The sequence below is a fragment of the Pteronotus mesoamericanus genome, unplaced genomic scaffold (genome assembly GCF_021234165.1).
Source record: "Pteronotus mesoamericanus isolate MK-2021 breed Mesoamerican mustached bat unplaced genomic scaffold, CSHL_Meso_final contig_90, whole genome shotgun sequence".
In the NCBI taxonomy this organism is placed as follows: Eukaryota; Metazoa; Chordata; class Mammalia; order Chiroptera; family Mormoopidae; genus Pteronotus; species Pteronotus mesoamericanus.
This window is the reverse complement of record NW_026555277.1, coordinates 3,539,142-3,559,608: the sequence shown is the minus strand read 5'-3', so window position 1 is coordinate 3,559,608 and position 20,467 is coordinate 3,539,142. Positions and strand designations below refer to the sequence as shown.

Here is a 20,467-nt window from a genome sequence, read left to right as displayed (position 1 = left end):
TCTCATAGTTAGATGGGAGTTTTGGTTTGGGGAAGGACGTCTACAGAGGCAAACGGCCTTTCGCATCACATTGTGCTAAGGGTGCATGCTCTCAATGTCCCTTGTCACTGTGACTCACCGGCTGTGGGGTAGGTAGTGCCTCTCTGGCTTCTCTGCTCTGCAGGTACTTTGCTCCCCCTTTCCACGCTCCACCCTTTGGAAAGAAGTCAGTGTGCGTAGTCTATTCTTAAGGGGTATCGATTTATTTTTGACCTCCTTGAAGAGAAGCTTCACATGATGTGAGGGGCTTACTAGTCAAGAATATTGCCTCTGCTGAATCGTGTTAATGTGAAAATCTTGTCCAAGAGACGTGTGTTCATATCAACTGAGTAATTGTTTACAGTTTGCTCTCAAGATGTGCTTACTTGCCTGAGTGTTTTTTTTCGTTCCTTCATGGTGTCTATAATAAACACATTTGGATTAAAGACAAGAAACAAGGCCACTTGATTAAATCACTAAACTAGAAGAGTTTATTTACTGGGTTTAGTTTTAAATCAGTTGTAAATCTAAACCCAGACTTCTTTTAACTCCAGGATGGAATGGCATAGTGTTTTACAGATAAATTTAAATTGGATGTGAAGAATTTGATAATTGAAGAAAATAGTAAAGTATGAAATCTTTCATGGGTAGCCTTCTTCATACACTTCATAAAATAGCTAAACATGCTATTTATTTTGTCAAAACTAATGAATTCAAGAATAACATTGCACTATCAGAATGAAATATACTTTTTGGACACATTGTAGAGTAGAGGGATTTAGCCATATAAATGGCATAGTAGGAACACTGGAGTTCAATGTAGAGGAATTAAAGAGAATGTGCCTTCCAGAAAGTAATATTTAAAAACATGTGCTATTTGAAAGTAACTGTGGGAGGCAGGTTTATCTTCCCTCAAACTAGTCACATTATTCATTCATTCATCTCATTGTAACGTAGTAATAATAATTGGCATGGGTATTTTAAATGAGAAAAAAGTTTGATAGCAGATTTAACATGAGAAGATTCTATATCACATTTGACAGATTTGTAAAAGATTTAAAATGTATAAAAGGTAATCGGCTATTTTCTAACAACCTGTATTTGAAATGTCTTACAATATCTAGTGCTCTTTTGTGTTTGGGGCTATGCTTCTTCATGGAATTTGTTGTGACACCTGACTACCAGCAGAAGACAGTTAGGTTAATATTACAGGGCCAGCCTGAAAAAAATGGGTTGCTTTTCATCTATTAATATTTTAAACTGTTATATCAATCATATGGACATCTAAGTATTCTAAAATAAAAATACAGATAATATGAAAAAACATACTTTATAACTTTATTCTTAAGTTTCTATTCTTTAGGTTTTTAAAGAATGGACTATTCATAACAAATTGACATACATAGCATCAATTTCTAATGGACAGTAAATACATTCTTATTATAGATAATGTGATAGTTATGCATAGATAAAATGTAATGACAACTATGAGATATATTGATGCTGCTGCAAAATTATTTTGCAGGCACGTATAATGATTCACAACCTAAAATATTGATATAAATTAAGTAATAAAAGATTTAATGTTTGTGTGGACCAGTAAATGCTTTGCAAATATTGATACAAAGCTGTAAATATGTTATCTGGAGAGCTTTCTAAGAGGCAAAAAACTGTTAACGATGGTAGCTTCTATTCGTGGATAAAATCTTTATCAAGAGCTTAATGACTGTTCAGCGTGGAAGAGATTTGGGGCCTACCCTCTGAGGATTGGGTGTTATCAATTCCATTTATAACAATTTATAGTCACAATAAATTTTGCTTGTATTTCCACCAAATTAGAGCTACTGTATTTTTATTGCATAGATGATTAATTTATGAAATATTACAAATCTTTTGAAAAATCTCCAAGCTGCTTTGGCAATCTCCTATTGGGACAAAAACTTGTTGGATATAATATAATATAATATAATATAATATAATATAACTCACAAACACCTAGCATTGCATTTAAAGTGAACACTCATGGTGAAGGCCCAGAGCTAGGGGCCGGGGACTCCAAAGGCATAAAATGCAGCTCATCCTTTCAAGCAATTTTATATGAAGTTAGGCACATACAAGAACTTGAGTATCATTTTTGGGACTCCAAGTTCTTTGGTTTTGTTTTATTTTGTAAGCACTTTTTATTGACTCATAAAGCCATAAATATATTTGCATTTTTGAGTAGCATCTGGAAACGGTAGTGTGTACAATAGCTTTTGTTATAATTTCTAAATAATATTCATGAGATGGAGCATGCTGTAGTAGAAAGAATATTCATTTTCCAGTCAAATATGTCTGAGTTTGATATGTTTATATCACAGTTAATAAGCTGTGACCTTGATCTAGTGCCTTAAATTTTCAGGGAGTCAGTTTTTTCACCTGTAGCATGTAGATGAATCCTAACTTTCAGGGCATCTGGAAGGGTTTACTGTAGCGCATATAAAGCTCTTTGCTCATGCTTGGCAGAAAACAGGTGGGGAAAACTACTATGTATTTGTCAGTGTTAGAATAATAATTCTTTGGCAATTCCTTACTGTTTTTAAAAATGACTTCACTTTCATTATCCAATTTAATCCTTACGGCAATTGAGATGTTATAAATTCAGTCATTTCGACGGAGAGGCCATTAAGTGGACTAACCAGGGGAAACTCGATGCGTCCAGGAGCAGGTCCTTGTCTTGGAGCGCTAGGCCTTGCCTTCCGATGAACTGTGAGCTTGAGTCAGCCTCGACCACACCAAAACCTTTGTGCTTGGTTTTGGTAAAGATACCACTTCCTGAAATTTTAATGTCCTCATCTGTACCTGAGGGCATTGTACTAATTCATCTTCCGAAACCTTTTCATTCTGTGTACATTGAGAGTCAGTACAGTGTATTTGTCAAAGGCATGGGTGTTGCAGGTGAACTCTTAGGTTCAAATCCTAACTCTGCCATCCATTGGCTCTATAACCTTAGCCAAGCTGCCAAATCTCTCTGTCTCATTTTACTCATTATGGTGCGTTTCTAAATAATACTTTCTTCAGAGCATGATCACTGTTAGGAATACACACATTAAGCTGTGCGAAGTACTTAGTTTGGGATCTGGTATAGAATAAACATTAGATAAGTATTTGCTTTGATTATTGTGCTAAAAATTGCAAGTGAGCTATGTTACTCTTTATAGTTACCAAGTAGGTGTGCTTAGACAAATAAGGAGAAACTTTCCCTGGGTCTGTGGCTCAGTGGCATCGCTGACCCTGAGTGCCAGGACAGCCAGCTTTGTTCTAAAGATTAGTGATTGGTGGACGTGGCCACATGTCCTCAGGAACAGTGTCCCTCTGTCTAAAAACACATGCGGCTCCGACTGGTGTGGCGCAGTAGGTCGGGCACCGTCCCCGCAGAGCGGAGTGTCGCTGGGTTGGGGCCCCTGCTTGTGTTGTGGGCCAGGTCCCTGGCTGGAGGCGCGTGAGAGGCGGCCAGTCGATGTCTCTCTCATGCATTGATGTTGCTCTCCCTCTTTTTCTCCCTCCAGTTCCCTCTCTCTAAAAATAAATAAATAAAATCTTTCAAAAGCGAAGATACATGTATGTGCATCACTCTATAGTCAGCACTGAATCTCCTCCTGGTCCCCAACTGACCTGATGAACCTGTTTCTCTAAAGTTCTCGAACTAACCAGGGTCCGTCTCCGTGTGACTGCAGAGGCCGGTGATTGCGACTTAGACATTTGCGGGGCATCAGAAAGTACAGCGTGGACTGCTCCACACAGGAGCTATTGCAGCATTTCAATCGCAGGCATTAGATGCGCACTGACAGTCACTTTGGTAAAAAGGACTAAAAGTCTGAATTCTACATGCTATTTATAAGCCAGAGGGAGGTGGGAGATGGGGCCTTACGTAACAGTGTCAACAGTAAAAATGAAGTTAACAAAAAGGAAAAAAGCCCAAGTTTTATTTCAAGAATGAAAATGTTCATTAAATCTTCCAAACATACCATATTGATATTAGATGTCACTACAAAGGTAATTCTAATAATTGAACTTCGACATACTGGGTTCTATAAGACAGTGGAGTCAATATAAAAATAATAGGGAAATATTTGGCAGAGTGCTTTGAAGGGTAAAAAAAGGCTTTATTTCCATATTGCGGACTTGGACCACATACTGCAAAGATATTCATGCTTAAATTATTGTTAAATAACCCAATATTTACTAATTTAAGTAGAAATTTTGTTTATAGTCTCCATACTTCAATTTTGCATTGTAAGAACTTCAAACAGCTGACAGTTTTTGAAACAACTACTAGCAGAGTGCAAAAAACAATAACAAAAACAGAAACCTGCTTTCATTCGATTCTTTCCTTCTGTATTCACTCTTTCTTTTTTGCTAGGTGGCATGCATGCAGTGGTTTCATGGAGACCATACAATGCTTGAGATGATTGAGAAAAAGCGTTGCTTATGCAAAGAAATAAAGGCTAGACAGAAAACGGAAAAGGGCCTTTGCAAACAGGATAGCATGCCCATCCTCCCCAGCTGGAAGAAGAATGCAGGTGCCAAGAAGTACAGCCCTCCACCCTATTCTAAACAGCACACGGTATTCTGGGATACTGCCATATGACTGTGTACAAGATGGCGTGAGTTCCACGTGACTTCACACAAAGAGGGAGGTCGACTCGGCCGTGTGCGAAGCAACTGCTACATATATTCTCTGTTGGAATGGAATGCTGACACTTCCCTGGAAAACCCGTGGGGGGCTGTGTCTACTCGTGGCAAGTTCAAGATAAAAATGTATATTTCCTTGCAATTAAGGCACACTTATTTATCACGGATTATTTTGAATCCAGAAGAGATTGAGATGTAAATATTTTACTAGTTTATGGGTGACACCTGAAATAATGCACATTATACGTATATAAATGACAGAAATATCAAGAGTTTTAGTATATGATATAATTTCGGTATTAACTGGTTTGTTATCTCTTTTATATATGTAATCCCTTGATGCCTTTTATTATTAATTTTTGCAGTTAAATACTTTTTCTGCCCACATTTGTCATCTGTATAACAGCTCACAGCTATAAGTCATGTTCAATCACAAAATATATGATCTGGTGCTAGTCAAGTACGAGTTGAATATCATATTCATTAAGCACACCTGTTGCTTTGTAAGTTTTTAAGAGTTTAACAGGAAATGAATGCAAGTGTGACGCTTAATTTGGGTGTCCACATTCCATCAACACCAACATTTTTGCTACTTTGGCTTTATAAGAATTTCTCTTTTATACAGTCTTGATACTCAGCAAATGGTTAGTCAGACTCCAGAGAAAGTCATTAGGATATATTGGGACATCCCAGCAGAAAACATTGCCTTCAGAAATGACTTTAGGATGCGTATCCTTGCATCGCTGATCTGATTGGAGGAGACCAGGGTTCACTGTGACAGGGGAAGGAACAAGGAGTCAAAAGCTAAGTAGCACGACTACTTTCGAGAAGGGGGACCTGTGGCATTACCGCCACTGCAGTCACTGCCTCTAAGTACCTTTCCACGTGTACGTCTGTTTCCCCCGGAAAATGCGAAACAAACATCCAACCAGATGTGCTTACATCTTTCAGTACACTAAATGCCAATCTTCCTCAAATTTTAGCTCTATTAATGAAACCGTATTTTTTTGTTCATTTTTTTCAAACTAGTTATTACCACCTTTGTGGGTCGTAATCTTCTGTGCATGATTCACACCCGTTCTCACTGATTATGACACCATGACCAAAGAAGTATGGCCACTTGTTTATTTCATTTTGTTTCACGGAAGAAACAGGAAGTGCAGGGGATCAGGGAAGGGGTGGATTCAATTTTACGTGGTGGTGAAATTTACATTAAACAAATCATATATATCTTTTAAGAATAGCTGTTAGTTGAATATAAATATTGACACAAAGGAATAAAAAGGAAACTATCACATATATTTTGTATATTTAAATTACTATTTATGCTTCCTAAAATTGACAGTATGTGGTTCTTCTTTAACAATCAATCGAGTATTATATTTCTGAGAGAAAAGGTATGTGTTTGTAGTGACTGTCATAGTGGTTTTCCTTGTAAGGGTTTTGACAGCAATAGTGCAGCGTTGCTCAATAAAAACCAAATATAACAGGAGGTAGGGAATTTTTGTAACCTATATTGCTAAAAACCTAGTAATGCTTTATCAATAATAATTCCTTTCAAGCCTTTGAAATCTTATAAGATAATTTTTTAATATTTTATAATTAATGTATATTTTGATGTCCAATTAGAATTCTGAAAAAAAAATAAGGAAAAGAGGTCAGCGGGACCATGTGTGTCTGCTGTGTGCACGCGTGAATGGGGACTCAGTGGGAGAACTGTAGCCATAAAATGCTTTGTAGGGTTTTAGGTTTTGCTTGTATAACTGAGGTGGTAAAAAATGCAGAATCACAAATACAGGAAAGCGCAGAGGAGCTCAAGGAGACCCTGTTGCCATGTTTTACCAGTTCTGAAACCCAAAAATCCATGGCACACAAATCGGAGTGATAAAAATGTGTTAAGATGAAATCAGAATGAAAATAAAACATGTTTATGACCCAAGTTGTTATGCTGATTTAAGCTATTATGACCACGTATACTGAAGCCAATCAATCAGATGTATAACAGCAATTCTCAGCATCTTTATGATGATCTTGGTCTATGTCTATATCCAGGCTCTGTAGGGTAATGATTGGATAGTTCTTTGACATTTATGTTTAGGCAGTATGTGCAAGTGTGTTTTTCAGATGCTGATCTTTTCCATGTCTCTCTGAATTGAGCAGGAGATATATATTTTTTAATGCTGGCACTTTGTCAGGAAGGAAATCGAGGCACTGAAATGATTTGGGCTGGATTCAGCCATTCCCATTTGTTCGACCAAACTCAAGCTGGTGACAGGTTTCAGGTACTTCTTTTTAAAGTAAGTTTTTTTTCTAGAAAGGGAACTCGTTTGAAAATCTGATCTTAGGCAACAGTTTCCATTTAATTTCTCCAAATCTTGCTTTCAATGGCAAGTGCTTGAACGGTTTGGAAAGGTGGCTTCACTGATGTTGACTCAAGAACCGTTATTATGTGCCTACATGTACCTGTTTGCTGTGGCTTAGCCTATGTGGTAACAGCCGTTTTGTAATGAATTCCTCTTAGTATAGTGTTTCTTTATGTGGAGGAAAAAAGGTGGTTAGGACAACAACAACAAAAAAAACTTACTCTCTAGTGGCAGTCAATCGGGACACTTCAATTTGTAAATGTGGTCGGATGATTTTTTTTTTTTTAAATCCACCTACAGCCCGAACACGACTGAATGACACGCCCATATTTTTCAGCGGTGCCAAAGAACAAATCTTCCCGTGGTGTGGTTATCAGGTTGAAAGTGCTCATACCTATGAAAAATGGCCCTTTTGCAGCAAAGTTTAGAGAAAGAGAATTTTATTGTCTGTCAGCGAGATGCTTTGCTATGTGAGAAACTTCCCAGCAGGGAAGAGACAAATCAAATCCTGCACGTCTGCCCGATCCCAGTGGCCGCGTGTTCTTTAAGTAAACTTGGCCACCCGTTTCCCCACATTTATGCTCTTGAAGCAGGTTTGGAGTGAAAAGCGATTGATTTGTGCCAATGAAGGCTAAGGTCCACCCATGTGAAATTGCAGGGAAAGTGAAACGAAACATCAGGAGGTTGCATTTTGTAGTTTTACAGAAGAGACACTTTTAAATACACAACACCCGTGTGGCTACAACTAGCTAGAATACTAGTTCACTTTTCAAAACACTGACACCCGGACTTCAGAGACACCGAGGTTCCGAATGGTTTTCTTTGAAGGCTTCTTGAGAGGAGAGAAACAATTTTCTTACTACATTTTGGCTTTAGCCTCATCCTCACACAGCTTTTGGGTCGACCCTCTTGAGTGAGATTAATGATCAAGTCAAAAAACACTGAACAAACCTATCAGGATATTGTTTTAACTAATTAAATAAGACATCTGCATGATGCGTATACAATGCAGTTTTCATGTTACTTATATGCTAAGGTGAGTCACTTGACTAAAATAGAAAAGCACCTGTAAGCTAATTATGGCTGCCTGTGAAATCAAGAAAAGAGTCCTATGAAATGAGAGAGAATTCACCTCGGCAAAGGAATAGGAGTAGAACAGAACAGCCATTCAGAGCTCATTATGTCCCAAATTTCAGTGGGAGTGAATGAAAAACAGTACTCCATAGTACTTAAGATAACTCACTACACCTTCCCCATATGGAAGAATTGATAGCTAACTGTAGAAAGTGAACAATTTGTTACTAATCCACTCTTTATGTAACAGTTCACTATTGAGCAACTTATGTATCAGTTATTTAAAAAACATTTTGAAGCACTTGGCATTAAACATTCAAAAAGATGTGGCCCCGCCTTTCAAAAACTCAGTTATGCAATCATGAATATTTTCAAAACAAAGCCAGTTGTTTTCAAGAAGATATACAATATCACATGTGCTTGACATCTCTTTTATGTTTATATATGGTTTTTTTTTAAAGATCAAATGTACAGTCAAAATAAAATACTAAAACATATAATCAATGTCTAAGTACAAAATACATTTATCTGTAAGTCTTTACATGTGCACATAGGATATGTACTGCTGTCTATTAGTAAATCAGTAAAAGGATACCTGTTTTGCTATGTTGGACTTGAACACTGTTGCTTGGGGTTTGGATTAATTTAAAGCCTTGTGATACTTGGGTCAATTACATCGTAGCAAAATGTATGTAATCTGGAAAATAATGTCTGTATGTTTCCATTTAAATATTCTGTAGTTTGATATTTAGGGGGAAACATCTCTACAGAGATATTGTTGGATTGATTTATCTCAACCAAGCATATACAAAAATCTTTTTTAAGTGTTCAGTTGTTTCCAAATGTGACTGGGTTTGCCCACCCTAAAAATATCTACATTTACACATGTATACACCCACGTACAGTATACATACTGTATATAATATATAGGAAAATGTTTAGTATGCACTTCTTTTGTTTGGAACTCCTTAAGTTAACATTTGTAGTGTAGCAATTTGTGTAAAGTGCACTGTGATTATACAAATCAAAGCACAGTAAAGTCACAGGTCTTGTTATCTTGCACTAAAAATGTGTTTACGTATTTAGCAATTGTATGTTTACTTTATTGCTCTTTTCAAGAAATTGAAACAAATAGCTATTGAGAAAATTATATAAAATAATATGTTTTTTAGTGGATAATGGCACTACATTTTTAAAAGACAGGGTTTTTTAAAGAAACCATTTAACATCCACTCCAACATAACATGTTTACCGTATCTAAAAATCTGAATGTCATATTGCATTTTTCATAACGCATTAAAAATGTCAGGTATGTGCCTGAAAAATTGTGCTAATAAGCATTAGGTAACAGGTTTCTCTACTCATGTGTTGTTAGCCATTTCTATATACATAATAATATAAACACTGATGTTTTAATTTCTCTTAATTTTTGTATTGATTTTTTAGGTAACATGTAATTATAAATGTACTTTGATACTACTGAAGTAACCAGATGTTGTTTGAAAATAAATTGTTTTCTTTAGTGCATTGACAATATTTTACAATACTTTTGTGCTTATTTATTTGTGCTCCCGTGTAATTATAATAAAAGCAATAGTTTAAATTAGTTGACTTTGTTGTTGCTCGTATTTATTCATCGAGAAAAAAGATTAGTAAGAACTTTCTCAAAGAAAAGTGCACACATTTTTAATTTCTAATGTTGTTCATGAGATCGTGTGTAGCTTGGGAGATTGGTGTGGGTGGGGAGCAAGGGCCTGGTCCTTAATGTAGTTATGTGACCCACAATTGTCCTCAATCGCCACCGAATAGGTGATCCACTAAGTAAGAGGGACCTTGACATTCCCTGTTCTTCAGTATACACCTAATTCCCATTTAATGACTCAGCATGTGTCGAAAGAGTGCTGGAGGCATTAAAGAAAGATTTCTACCAATCCTAGACCTATGTATGCAGATACTATATTTATTGGAAGGAAACTTAGCATGCTGATTTATTCAGTTATATTTCTATACTTGAAATAGGGAGTAAGTCAGTATGTTCAATGTTACGGGGGTATCAACAACTATAATGTTATCGAGCACCTGAAATATATAATATAAGGCTCTGGAGTTCAGCAGGCTTCTAATACAGTGCATCTGTGACAAACATTAGGATTGTTTTCTAGATGAAGTAGCTGAAGTTTACAAGGCGTGGCCAAACTTACACAGATGGTAGGTAGAGACCATGGAAACTCTTGCAACATTGATCTGATTTTAGAACAAAACCAACGCAACACAGCCTCTCATTTAAAGTAATGTCTGTCAGATTTTCTCCCAGGATGTATTTATTCACACCCACAAGCACCATCTCCACCCCCACACACACACACACACACACACACACACACACACACACACACACACACACTGTACTGTGCTGTGAGTGTCTCTTATAATAGTTACTTCTTGGGAGTTTGTCTTCTAATACGATATGGTAAGTTCCAGAGAGAAGAATCAGGTTTGCTTGCTGTAAATATTTTATTCCCCAGAGTGACTGGCCCATTGCTCTGCTACATGAAAATACTAAATAATAAGCATTGAGTTTATTTTTTGTATTTATTCAACAAATACTCATTGACGTCCTCCTATGTCCCAAACTGTTCTAGACAGTAACAGGACAAAGTTTGTGCACTTGTAAAGTTTAAATTCCAGTTGATTTATGTATTTCTTTCAGGTTGCATCTCCTAACTTCCTCTCTCTGATTCCGTAAGACGAAAATTGTGTGAGATGTTGTGACATTTTGTAATTTATAGCCCGAGATTACTGTGTATACACATATTATTTATACAGTTATCTATTTATATCTGTCCATTTACACATTTATTGAAAGTCCAATGTGCTATAAAATAAATTAAAGCACTTTATATCAATGCGTAAAGTACAGAAAGATAACGTGTTAGAAATGCGTGAGAACTCTAAGAAGAGGCCAAAAGATTAGGGCATGAGATAAAGTCAGCCTAAATGATTTTAGTTCACAAAATGTAAACAATGTTATACTACATAATTATTAACTGTAAGTTTATAATTTATCATAATACCACCAATAACGATAATAATGACTGCTATGATTTGCTGCTTATTCTATGCCAGATACTGTACCACTTTTGATAAATTTTACTTGTTTCCTACTTCGACTCTGTGGTTATCTTTATTTTCTAGAAAAAAATAGTGAAATTTACAAGGCCTGACCAAACTTATACAGATGGTAGTTAGAGACCCTGGAAACTCATGCAAATTTATGTGATTTTAGAACAAAACCAATGCAACACAGCGTCTCCTTTAAAGTAATGTTTGTCAGTTTGCTATTCACCACATACAGAGATTCAAAGATATTTTGAACCTTTTGCAAACACTATATTCATGTAGCATCAATAGAATGAACTCATCTAACTTAGATTTACTTATTTAACACCACAAAGGCAGCATTTTCCTTACAACAGAAAAAAACTTCCAAGTTACAACTTAGTATAGGGGACAATAGGTTTTCAGAAAGTTTTGAAAGTATTGATAATTTCTTATCAATCTTCTAACTGGTTGCAAAGAAGGTCAAATGAGTTTGTTAAGGTCAAGTGGTAAATTGGGTTTTAAATGGATTCTGCTGGTACATTTCCTTGAGGATAACAACTGTTATTGCTGCTGCACTGTGTTAAGTTTCTTGATATATTTCAAAAATGCCCTCTCGGCTCCTTTAAACAAAAGAGGTATTAGCTAAAGGAGGTATTTTGTTTTAGGGAATGTGTCAATCCGAATTTTGTTAGTTTTTTTTTTCCAGGAAAACACAGGAAAATATATTTATAATGAAGGGAGAGAGAGAGAAAGAAGTACCTGGTGTGAAGGTAAAATGTCCCTACCCAGGAGGCACTTACGCCTTACTCCATCCTCCAGCCGCGTTTCCTCCTAGGGTCCTTGAAAGGTCTTACTCATGACAGTCACACAGAAAAGACGAACATAGCTTTTTACTGTAACAGTTAAGCACATTTGTATATTTGAAATATAAAGCTAGTATATGAAAATACTTGATTAGTTTCACTGGAATAAGTGTTTCTTGAGCGCTTCTTATATGTCACTATTTTCGGGGAGGGGGATGGGGTGACGAATCAAAGACACGATGACGACGCTATTCCTCTTAGAGTTTACGTAGCGGATGTGATCACGATACGTGGACGCTGGCGGCGCCCAGTTAACCCCCCCACTCAGACCTCAAGGACCACAGGATGTGATGTTCCCGTGATGTGAGGACCGTGAGTAGTCGACTGGCTGAAAGGAACCGGCTCCGAGGCCAGGAGTGACCACGTGCTACAGAGGAATGATCACAGGACCACAGACCCGCCCAGCCGGGGGAGGGGGTCCCGCCCACCGCCCCCCCCCACTCCCCTGGGATCGGACACGGGGGAGCCAGAAATCACCCGTATGGACATGTTGATTTCCTGGTGAATGTGAACTTTTCTTTGTACATTGGGAAGGTTCTGAAGAGAATGATACACGCTGCTGAGAACAGGATATGTGATTAAACACCCCTGGTATATCAACGTGGTCTGCTGGCCTGCTTGCACCAGAAAAAAACATACAGAGCCCTAAAAGGATATGCTTGCTAACCCTGACCCTCTGATGTTGTCTCATCTGCCTCCAATGCAGGTTCCTGTGGCGTCTCAACAGAGTAACAAGTGTAGCAAGGCAGTAAAATTTGGGGCCGAATTAATTTCCACAACTCTTTGCCCTCACTCTTTTCTACGGACTAAGGCCAGACCATCAGGTGCTGCTCAGGGGCAAGAAGCAGGGAGCTGCCCTACTTTTGGGGGCTGTATACAAAGTTCTATCATAGGTACCTATATTGCCCATTTAAGCCACACAAACCCCGGAGGGTTTTTATTTTAATATAAAATTTTTAATGTTTATTTCATAAACAAAGAAACACATTTTTCAGGGTGGTAGAATAATCTTCCCAGAACCACTCATGTAGTTAGTGGCTGAGCAAAGATTGAAATTTAAATCTGGCTTTAAACAAACGCACTTTCTACCACCTTGCTTTGCCCGTAGTGAATATTAAGTCAATGTCAAATGGCACTGGACATCACTTTAAAAACCGTAAGAATGTAAATTTTCACAGGGTGAACACTTATGAATGGGAACTGTATTAGTTGGGGTTCTCCAGAGAATGTATGTGTGTATATACTTATTATAAATTATATGAAATATATTTATCATATATATTAAATATATATTTATTATAAGGAATTAGCTCATGTGATTGTGGAGGCCGACAAGTCCCAGGATCTGCAGGTTGAATTGTCTAGCTGGAGAGCTGATGGCGTAGTTCTAGTTCAAGTCCCAAGCCAGAAAAAAAGGAGAGCTGACTGTGTTACTGTTGGAAGGCTGGTGGGCTTGAGGCCCAGGAAGAGCTGATGTTTTAATTCGAGTCTGGAAGCAGGCAAAAAGCTGATGTCCCAGTGCAAGCGTTTTCAGACAAGAGAAATTCTCTCTTTCTAGCAGGAGGGTCGGCCTTTTTGTGTCACTCAGGCCTTCACCTGATTGAGTGAGGCCCACCCATATTAGGGAGAGCAATCTGTTTTACTCGATCTACCGATTCAATTTTTTTTTTACCCAAATTTTTTTACCTCCTGCAAACACCCAGAAAAATATTTGATCAAATATCTGAGCACCCCATGGTCCCATCAATTTGACACAAAAAAATTAACCGTCATAACTCATAGAGGTCTCACAGCACAACAAACTTGCTTCTGGAAATCCCAGTTTCTCTGGATGTTCACTTTCCAAAAATTAGATTTTATAACTGTATAATAAACCACTATTCTTATCTTCTCAAAATGTACTATAGGTGTATTTTTCAGGAGCTATATTTTTACGTTATGGCAAAACTCTGTGCTGAATTTCATTTATCTTACAGTGATTAACCTGATTCTTAAATAAATTGTGAAAAACTTCAAAAATCTTCTTTTTTTTTAATTCCTCTGGGTGGCATTAAGCACTAAGGATGTTAATTGAGTCCTTAAATTTTCATTTGTCAGGCTATTTTTATCCATAGGCTATCAAGTTATCAAATGTATATTTATCATGAACAGATCTGTCCTATTACTTTTAAAACTCTATTTTCATTTTTAGAAAATAAATGGCCATTATTGATTTTTCTTTGTTAGCTTCTACATTATAGGGCATACTAAGAAACTCCTCATTGCCTAGTTAACTTTTCAACCTGTATTACAGATGAACTGGAGAAACCTCTCAGAATACAATTTTAAGTAAATTGGCTGTGGTATATTACATCCAGAAAACACTTTTGTTCAATGACCACTGCTCATGAAAACTGTCAGAAATTTTTATGGTTGCACTTAGTTAAAAATCATCAAGGTAATAATTTATGGTACTTAATATTTTCAAGTGGAATTATATTTATTAAACCTGATTAGTAGCCAATGGACCCATGAAGCTTGAAGCAAAGTCTTCCCAGACTCATCAATCAAAGTGTTAAAAGATTAGAGGGTTTTGCAAGATTACCTGGCCAGCACTCTTCCTGTATTTTGATCTTAATGATTCCAGGTTGTAAGATTCTATTCTACTTTAAAATTCCTCAGGATTCCCTAAGGATGTATTACAAAAGGGCTATTGTATGGCAATCTGTAGCCATACAATAATAAAATACACACTTTGTAATTTTAAGCATAAAACTGAGTCACTTTAAAGATTCATCTTTCTCTTCACTTCAAAAATTTATATAGCACCTGCTAATGAGCACTTTCTTATTTGGAGAAGAGTCTTTAAACTTTAATGAAAACTGTTAGAACATCAATTTAAATATGACCACAGCTCCTATGTATCCCACGTAAATGTTTTTCCAATGAGTGAAGAGAGCAAACAAAAGAAAAAAAAAAGTCTGATATTTGCAGGTCCCTGAGGAGTGGCCGCTGCTCCCAAGGGCCTTCGAGAACCCCCAGGTCACAGAAGTTAGCAGCTGTTGGGAATCCCACTTTCCAGGTGACAGAAATGCTGGGACCTCAGTTACACACTAAAAGCCGGTTTTCTTCAGTGATCCCTGCAGGGCAAAGGTGAAAGTCAAGGCCTAAACACAACAGGGTCCCCAGCGCCCAGAACCTGCCAGAGGCCTGAAGTTAGAGCTAATACAGAGGGGTGTCTTTAACCAGTTTCCTCGCTAAACATCTTGAGATGAGGTTGAAATTCGAAACAATTTTATTTCTGGAATGGAACCAGGATGATGGATCAGTTTGGGTCAAGTTCAATTTTGAAAATATTTTTTTTATTGGCTAGTTTTACTTTAAGAGATGGGTAGATTTAGTGTTTGGTAAAACTCATTTGACGGTAAAAGCCAGGCCGTATAATTATTTTCGAGCTGGAGTCTGAACAGAGATTCAGACGATCCTGGAGTGCGGCGTGATCACCAGGGATTCGCTGGAGGGATCGGTTTCCCAAGAGGTTTGGTCCAAAGGATGTTCTGCACGCGGGTAGGAGTGAAAGGAAACAGGCAGGGTTAGTAAAAGAAGCTAATCATTGAAGTCCTGGTCCAAATGGTAGACTGCGAAAAAATTGTGGCATATGGGTCTTTCTGGCTATAGAGGAGATGACGCTCTGAGTTGGGAAGAAAGGTGGAAAGTTCAGGACAAAAAAGGCGGACAGCAAATACTGGGCACAGGTCTGAAAAAGGCGCCCACGCCCTGCACGCCTCCCTAAAGCCGAATTCCGGAGCGCGGCCGGGTTTGTGTGGATGGGGCGGGGGTGGAGCAAAGATAGATTTCCCGCAGAGCGTGAGGAACTCCAAAGGAGAAGACGTTTTTACAGCATTCTCTCTAAAATCTTAGTGTCTGTCTTCACAGTGTTCCTCGTGCATGATCCAGGAATAGAAGAGCGTGATGGGGGTGTGAAGATATTCGAGCCAGACGTCGGTCGAGTTTTCCTGACCTCAGAGGGCCGCAGAAGTGCCGCACGTCGCCGAAACGCCCGAGGGGAGACCGCCGCTGATGCCCCGAGGGGAGGACCAGCTAGGGCCGTGTCATCTCAGCTGACGCGCAGCCTCCCGTACTTTCTCCCTCCCACGCTTTGAGCATCCTGGAGACCCCAGATGGTTAGCGGTCGCTTGGCTAGGGAGGGAGAGGGGAAACCAAGTTGCCCCCACACACCCCGAAGTAGCTGCTACTTGTCTGCATGAGGGGTTTGGAAGCTCGAGGGGTAGTATCAAGGTGCATAGTTTGAAGACCAGGGGCAAGATTGGAGGAAGGAGGGGGAGAGAAAGGGAAAAAGAAAAAGAGGGACAAAATAAGAAATGGAAGGGGGGGGGAGGGAAAGGAAAAAAATAGACAATGGGAAATGATAAAACTAAAATCCACAAAAAGCCATAGTCCACAAAGTAGCAAATTAAATTGCAGTATGATTTAGTATCATAAAATAAAATCAATTTAACCTTGATACCAATAACAACCAATCTCTTTCAGCTTTCACAGTGGTCTCAACGTGGAATTTCTGAGATGGCAGTGTTTGAGCAGAAGAACTGCTGGCACCATCATAGTAATGTAGCCATACAGAGGCCAGAATCTCTGCAGCTGGTCTGTGGACAAAGTTGATGAAGTCAATTCCTTGAAAAGGAAAAAAAAAAATCACTGGCAAAGTGAAAGAAGGAAGAGGGAGGGCTCTGTGAAGAACATGTGTAAATGACCAATAAGGGTAGTAACAACTTCATCTTAAAAGTGGGGAAGGGCCCACTGATACCATAAAAATCCTATGGAAAAAAATAGGAATTTATCTTACTAATATCTTACTAGTATTTTACTAATGCTGTAAAGGGCAATATAAAAACTAAGAGCAATGATACGACTATCCATGGACATTTGTTAAGAGGCATCTGAAGAGGAAACAGCAAGCACTGATGCACTGAGGAAGAAATAAACTTGGCAGCGATAGCAGCATTAAGGCTGAATCTTAGTGATCAGGAACATGTGGGCAATGGCTGGGGCATGTAGGGATTTATGGAATTTACACGGATATACGTGGAGATTAGGGATGGAGACTGTGGGTCAAAGTGCGTTTAAGCTAAATCCTCCTGTTATAGTGACAAGAAAATGATACTGTTTTTATTTTAAAATATTAATTAGCATGTTATCAAACATTATGAAGGTAACCACGATAAAAATCTAAAAATCTAAATTAAAAGATATCCGTAGAGCATGGGATTAAAAAAGAAAGAATTTCAGAACTTCATTATTATATCTGTACAATTTAATATTACTGGGAGCAAGAATTACTCCAGTAAAAGTTCAATGATTGTAACAATAGTGGCTTTTGGTGTAGTGGTTAAATCCATGGAGGTTAGTGTACCTGGATTGTAAATCTAGTACTTAGTGTTTAGAGACTCAGAAGCTTGGAAAATTTTCTTTAACCTCTCCTGTCTTAGTTTCTTTGTCTGTAAAATGGAGGATAAATTGTAACTTCCTTTTCTGGATCATTGCAAGGATTTAATCTGTGGGTGTAATCTCTGAAAACCGATCTGTGTACTGAGGAAGTGCTATGTGAATATTGGGTTTTACTGCCCAGTTCTTTGCCTTGACAGATGTATATTTGCTTACATAATGGTGACTCAAATCTACATATAGGCTATATTTAGGCTTTTAATCTATGTGCTGATGGAGACATAAAATCTCTTCTGAATGGGTGACTTCCTTTTCATCCATAAAAACTTCAGTGCTTCCCAGTTGCCTGAGGAGAAAGGTTCCATTTCTTGGCAAAGCGACCAATCTATTCTGTCCCCCTATTAGCATTTCCTGAGCTAGGCTGCTAAACTGTTGTTCTTACCAAAATAATCTATTGAGATAATTATTTCTCTCTGTAGGAACTTAGCATCATCCAATATAGACAGTAGAATTTCAACCCATGTTTTTCAAATAAACGAATGAATAAAAAATTAAATGAATAAATGAGATTATATAACCATAATAACCCTGTTGTTTGTTTGATTCCAGAAATAGATAGTATTTATTCTACTCCTAAAGACCTCAACAAGTACATTAGACAATCTGCTTCAGTGCCATATAAATCCAATATGACAAGAAAATAAAACCCAATTTTTTTCCCGCTTCTTAGGAGTTCTGATTAGAACAGAGTATTACCAACAGTTGATTCTATACACGTAACCGTTGAGTGTGTTAATACATGAGTGGCTAAACAGATGAATGAATTAATATGTGTTCATTCTAAGCCAATGAACTCCTATTAAACACAGTTAGTTGAATTTAACTGCTGGCTGTATTTGGGCTTTCTCATTTTAGAATTAAAATACTTTAATTCTTTAATCCATAGTATAAATGTCTAGGTATTCTTAAAATAGGTGATATGTAAATGCAAAACTAGAGCCAAAACTTGGCTATTCAATGTTTTATCTATTATAATTCATTGTGTAGACTCTTTTTCTTTATTAAAAGCTTTCACTGCCAAACACTAGTTTCCTTTTCAGCCTTTATTTGTTCTTGCTACAGTAATGATACAGAGGATCCCAACTGGCCGAAAGTTGTAGAGGGCCTTCGTCACATCAGCGGTCAGCATGGATGCTATGAAGGCAGGTCTTTGGAAAGCAGAGTGGATGGTGGTCCAGGCAGTTGGAAGCAGGTGTGTGATGAACACAGGATGCGGAGTGGTCACAGCTGGGATCCAACCAATCGGAGGATGAGGAGAGACACTCGGTGGGAAGACCTGACTCTGTGTATGAGGCAGATCAGGAGAACCCTCATTAAACTGGGTTGCAATTACTGCAGCTTGCAAATGTCTATAATACAAGGGCCAACCAGGAGAATTGGGCCAGCACTGCTGGGCCAGAATTGGGTGGATACGAACCTGCTTTCATCACTCTTCTGGGTTTTTAAAAATTCATTCTCACCCTTTCAATATTATAACGATTTTGGTTGTGATTCACCAAAAACAGGAGACACACATCTGTTGCTTTCACTTTGAGGTTGAGGATGTTGGGAGCCTCTGGGTGGAGTCGGCATGACAAAAAACAGCTTGGTCTTCAGGTGAGCAAATGAGTTCATCTCATTCCAATTACAGGATTGATGTTGTGCGTTAAGTTACAAGAAGATGCTATAAAAATCTAATGGCTGATAAACAGAAAACTGTGACAAGCTTTATTTTTATTCTTTATGTCATTTGTGGGATTTTGACAGCAGAGGCTCAGGATATGACTTCTAAGTCAAAGAAACAACAATGCCAAAAGGGAGAGGTTAAATTAGTCAGTGGTGGAAGCAATATCTGAATGAGTCAGATCCTGAGGTTAAGGGAGAAGTTAAAATGTATTTCTCATTTCCAGGTGGAGATGACAATAATAGGTATGCATCTGGGTGAGCCCGTGGGTTTATATGTACTTTACAGTGAGACTTTGTGTTGGTTTGGACCTTACTGATGGTGTCATTGGTTATCCAAGATAAAAATAGCCTAAGTTTTCCATATGTCTCTCTGTGATGCTTTAGTCTAGGGATGATTATGACTAGCGTTGACAACCAAGTTGTCTATACTTCATAATCTTTGCAGTAATCCCATTAAAAACATGTATTTTATATGATTCTCTATTTTTTTCCTCCCTAGGAGACTTTCAGGTTCATGAAGAAAGGGCTGCTTCCTTTCTCTCCTCTGTGATCTACCAGCTTGTTGCACGGTGCCTGATGCGATTGGTGCTTAAATAATGGTCGTCCAACAAAAGAGTGATGAGGTGACTGTGAAGGCTAAATAAGTCATTAGAGGACAGAACAAGTTTTATAGCTGGTGACTGCAAAATAAAAAAGATTTTGTCTCAACTCAAGCAAAAAACACTTGAAGTTTCCCAGAAATGGAATATGGTTCTTTGAGACTTGTTGAGTTGCCTTTCATCTGGTGAAAGCTGTGCTTGGCTCAAGGTAACAGGGAGTGACGCTCAGTGCATCTGGAGCCTTTTATGACAGACCTCCCCATTGTCACTCGGGCTTCTTCCAACCACTCAGGCTCCTCTTGGTTCCCCAGCCCACATATGTTTCCCATGGTGTCCTTTCTAATGCTATACTCTGTGTTTCTCCAGACAGGACAATTCTCTCTCTAGAATGTTTATCTCCTCTTTGCAGAAACTCCCATCACCATTCTCTAAATATTAGTGTTAATAAAACTCTTGAATACCCACTCAGTGCTTGTGCCCTCACTCCTCTTCTAACTCCTCTCCCTTGGTAACTGTCTCACGGCACTTAGTTGATGTAAGCATTTCTCCTTTTCCAAGGGCCATGATGCCCCTGGGGTCAGAGATTATTTCTTACGTCTCATTGAAT

The 20,467-nt window shown here is 38.1% G+C and overlaps 1 protein-coding gene across 1 annotated transcript in view; it reads left to right on the top strand.

Annotated features, from left to right (window-relative positions):
* The window catches only part of NYAP2 (neuronal tyrosine-phosphorylated phosphoinositide-3-kinase adaptor 2), a 200,448-nt gene extending 195,800 nt beyond the window's left edge, over positions 1 to 4,648 (top strand). Inside the window, exon 7 of the mRNA XM_054586117.1 lies at positions 4,421 to 4,648. Coding sequence (XP_054442092.1) covers positions 4,421 to 4,648 — 228 coding nt within the window. The remainder of the gene's footprint in view (positions 1 to 4,420) is intronic.
* The last annotated feature ends 15,819 nt before the right edge of the window (positions 4,649 to 20,467 follow it).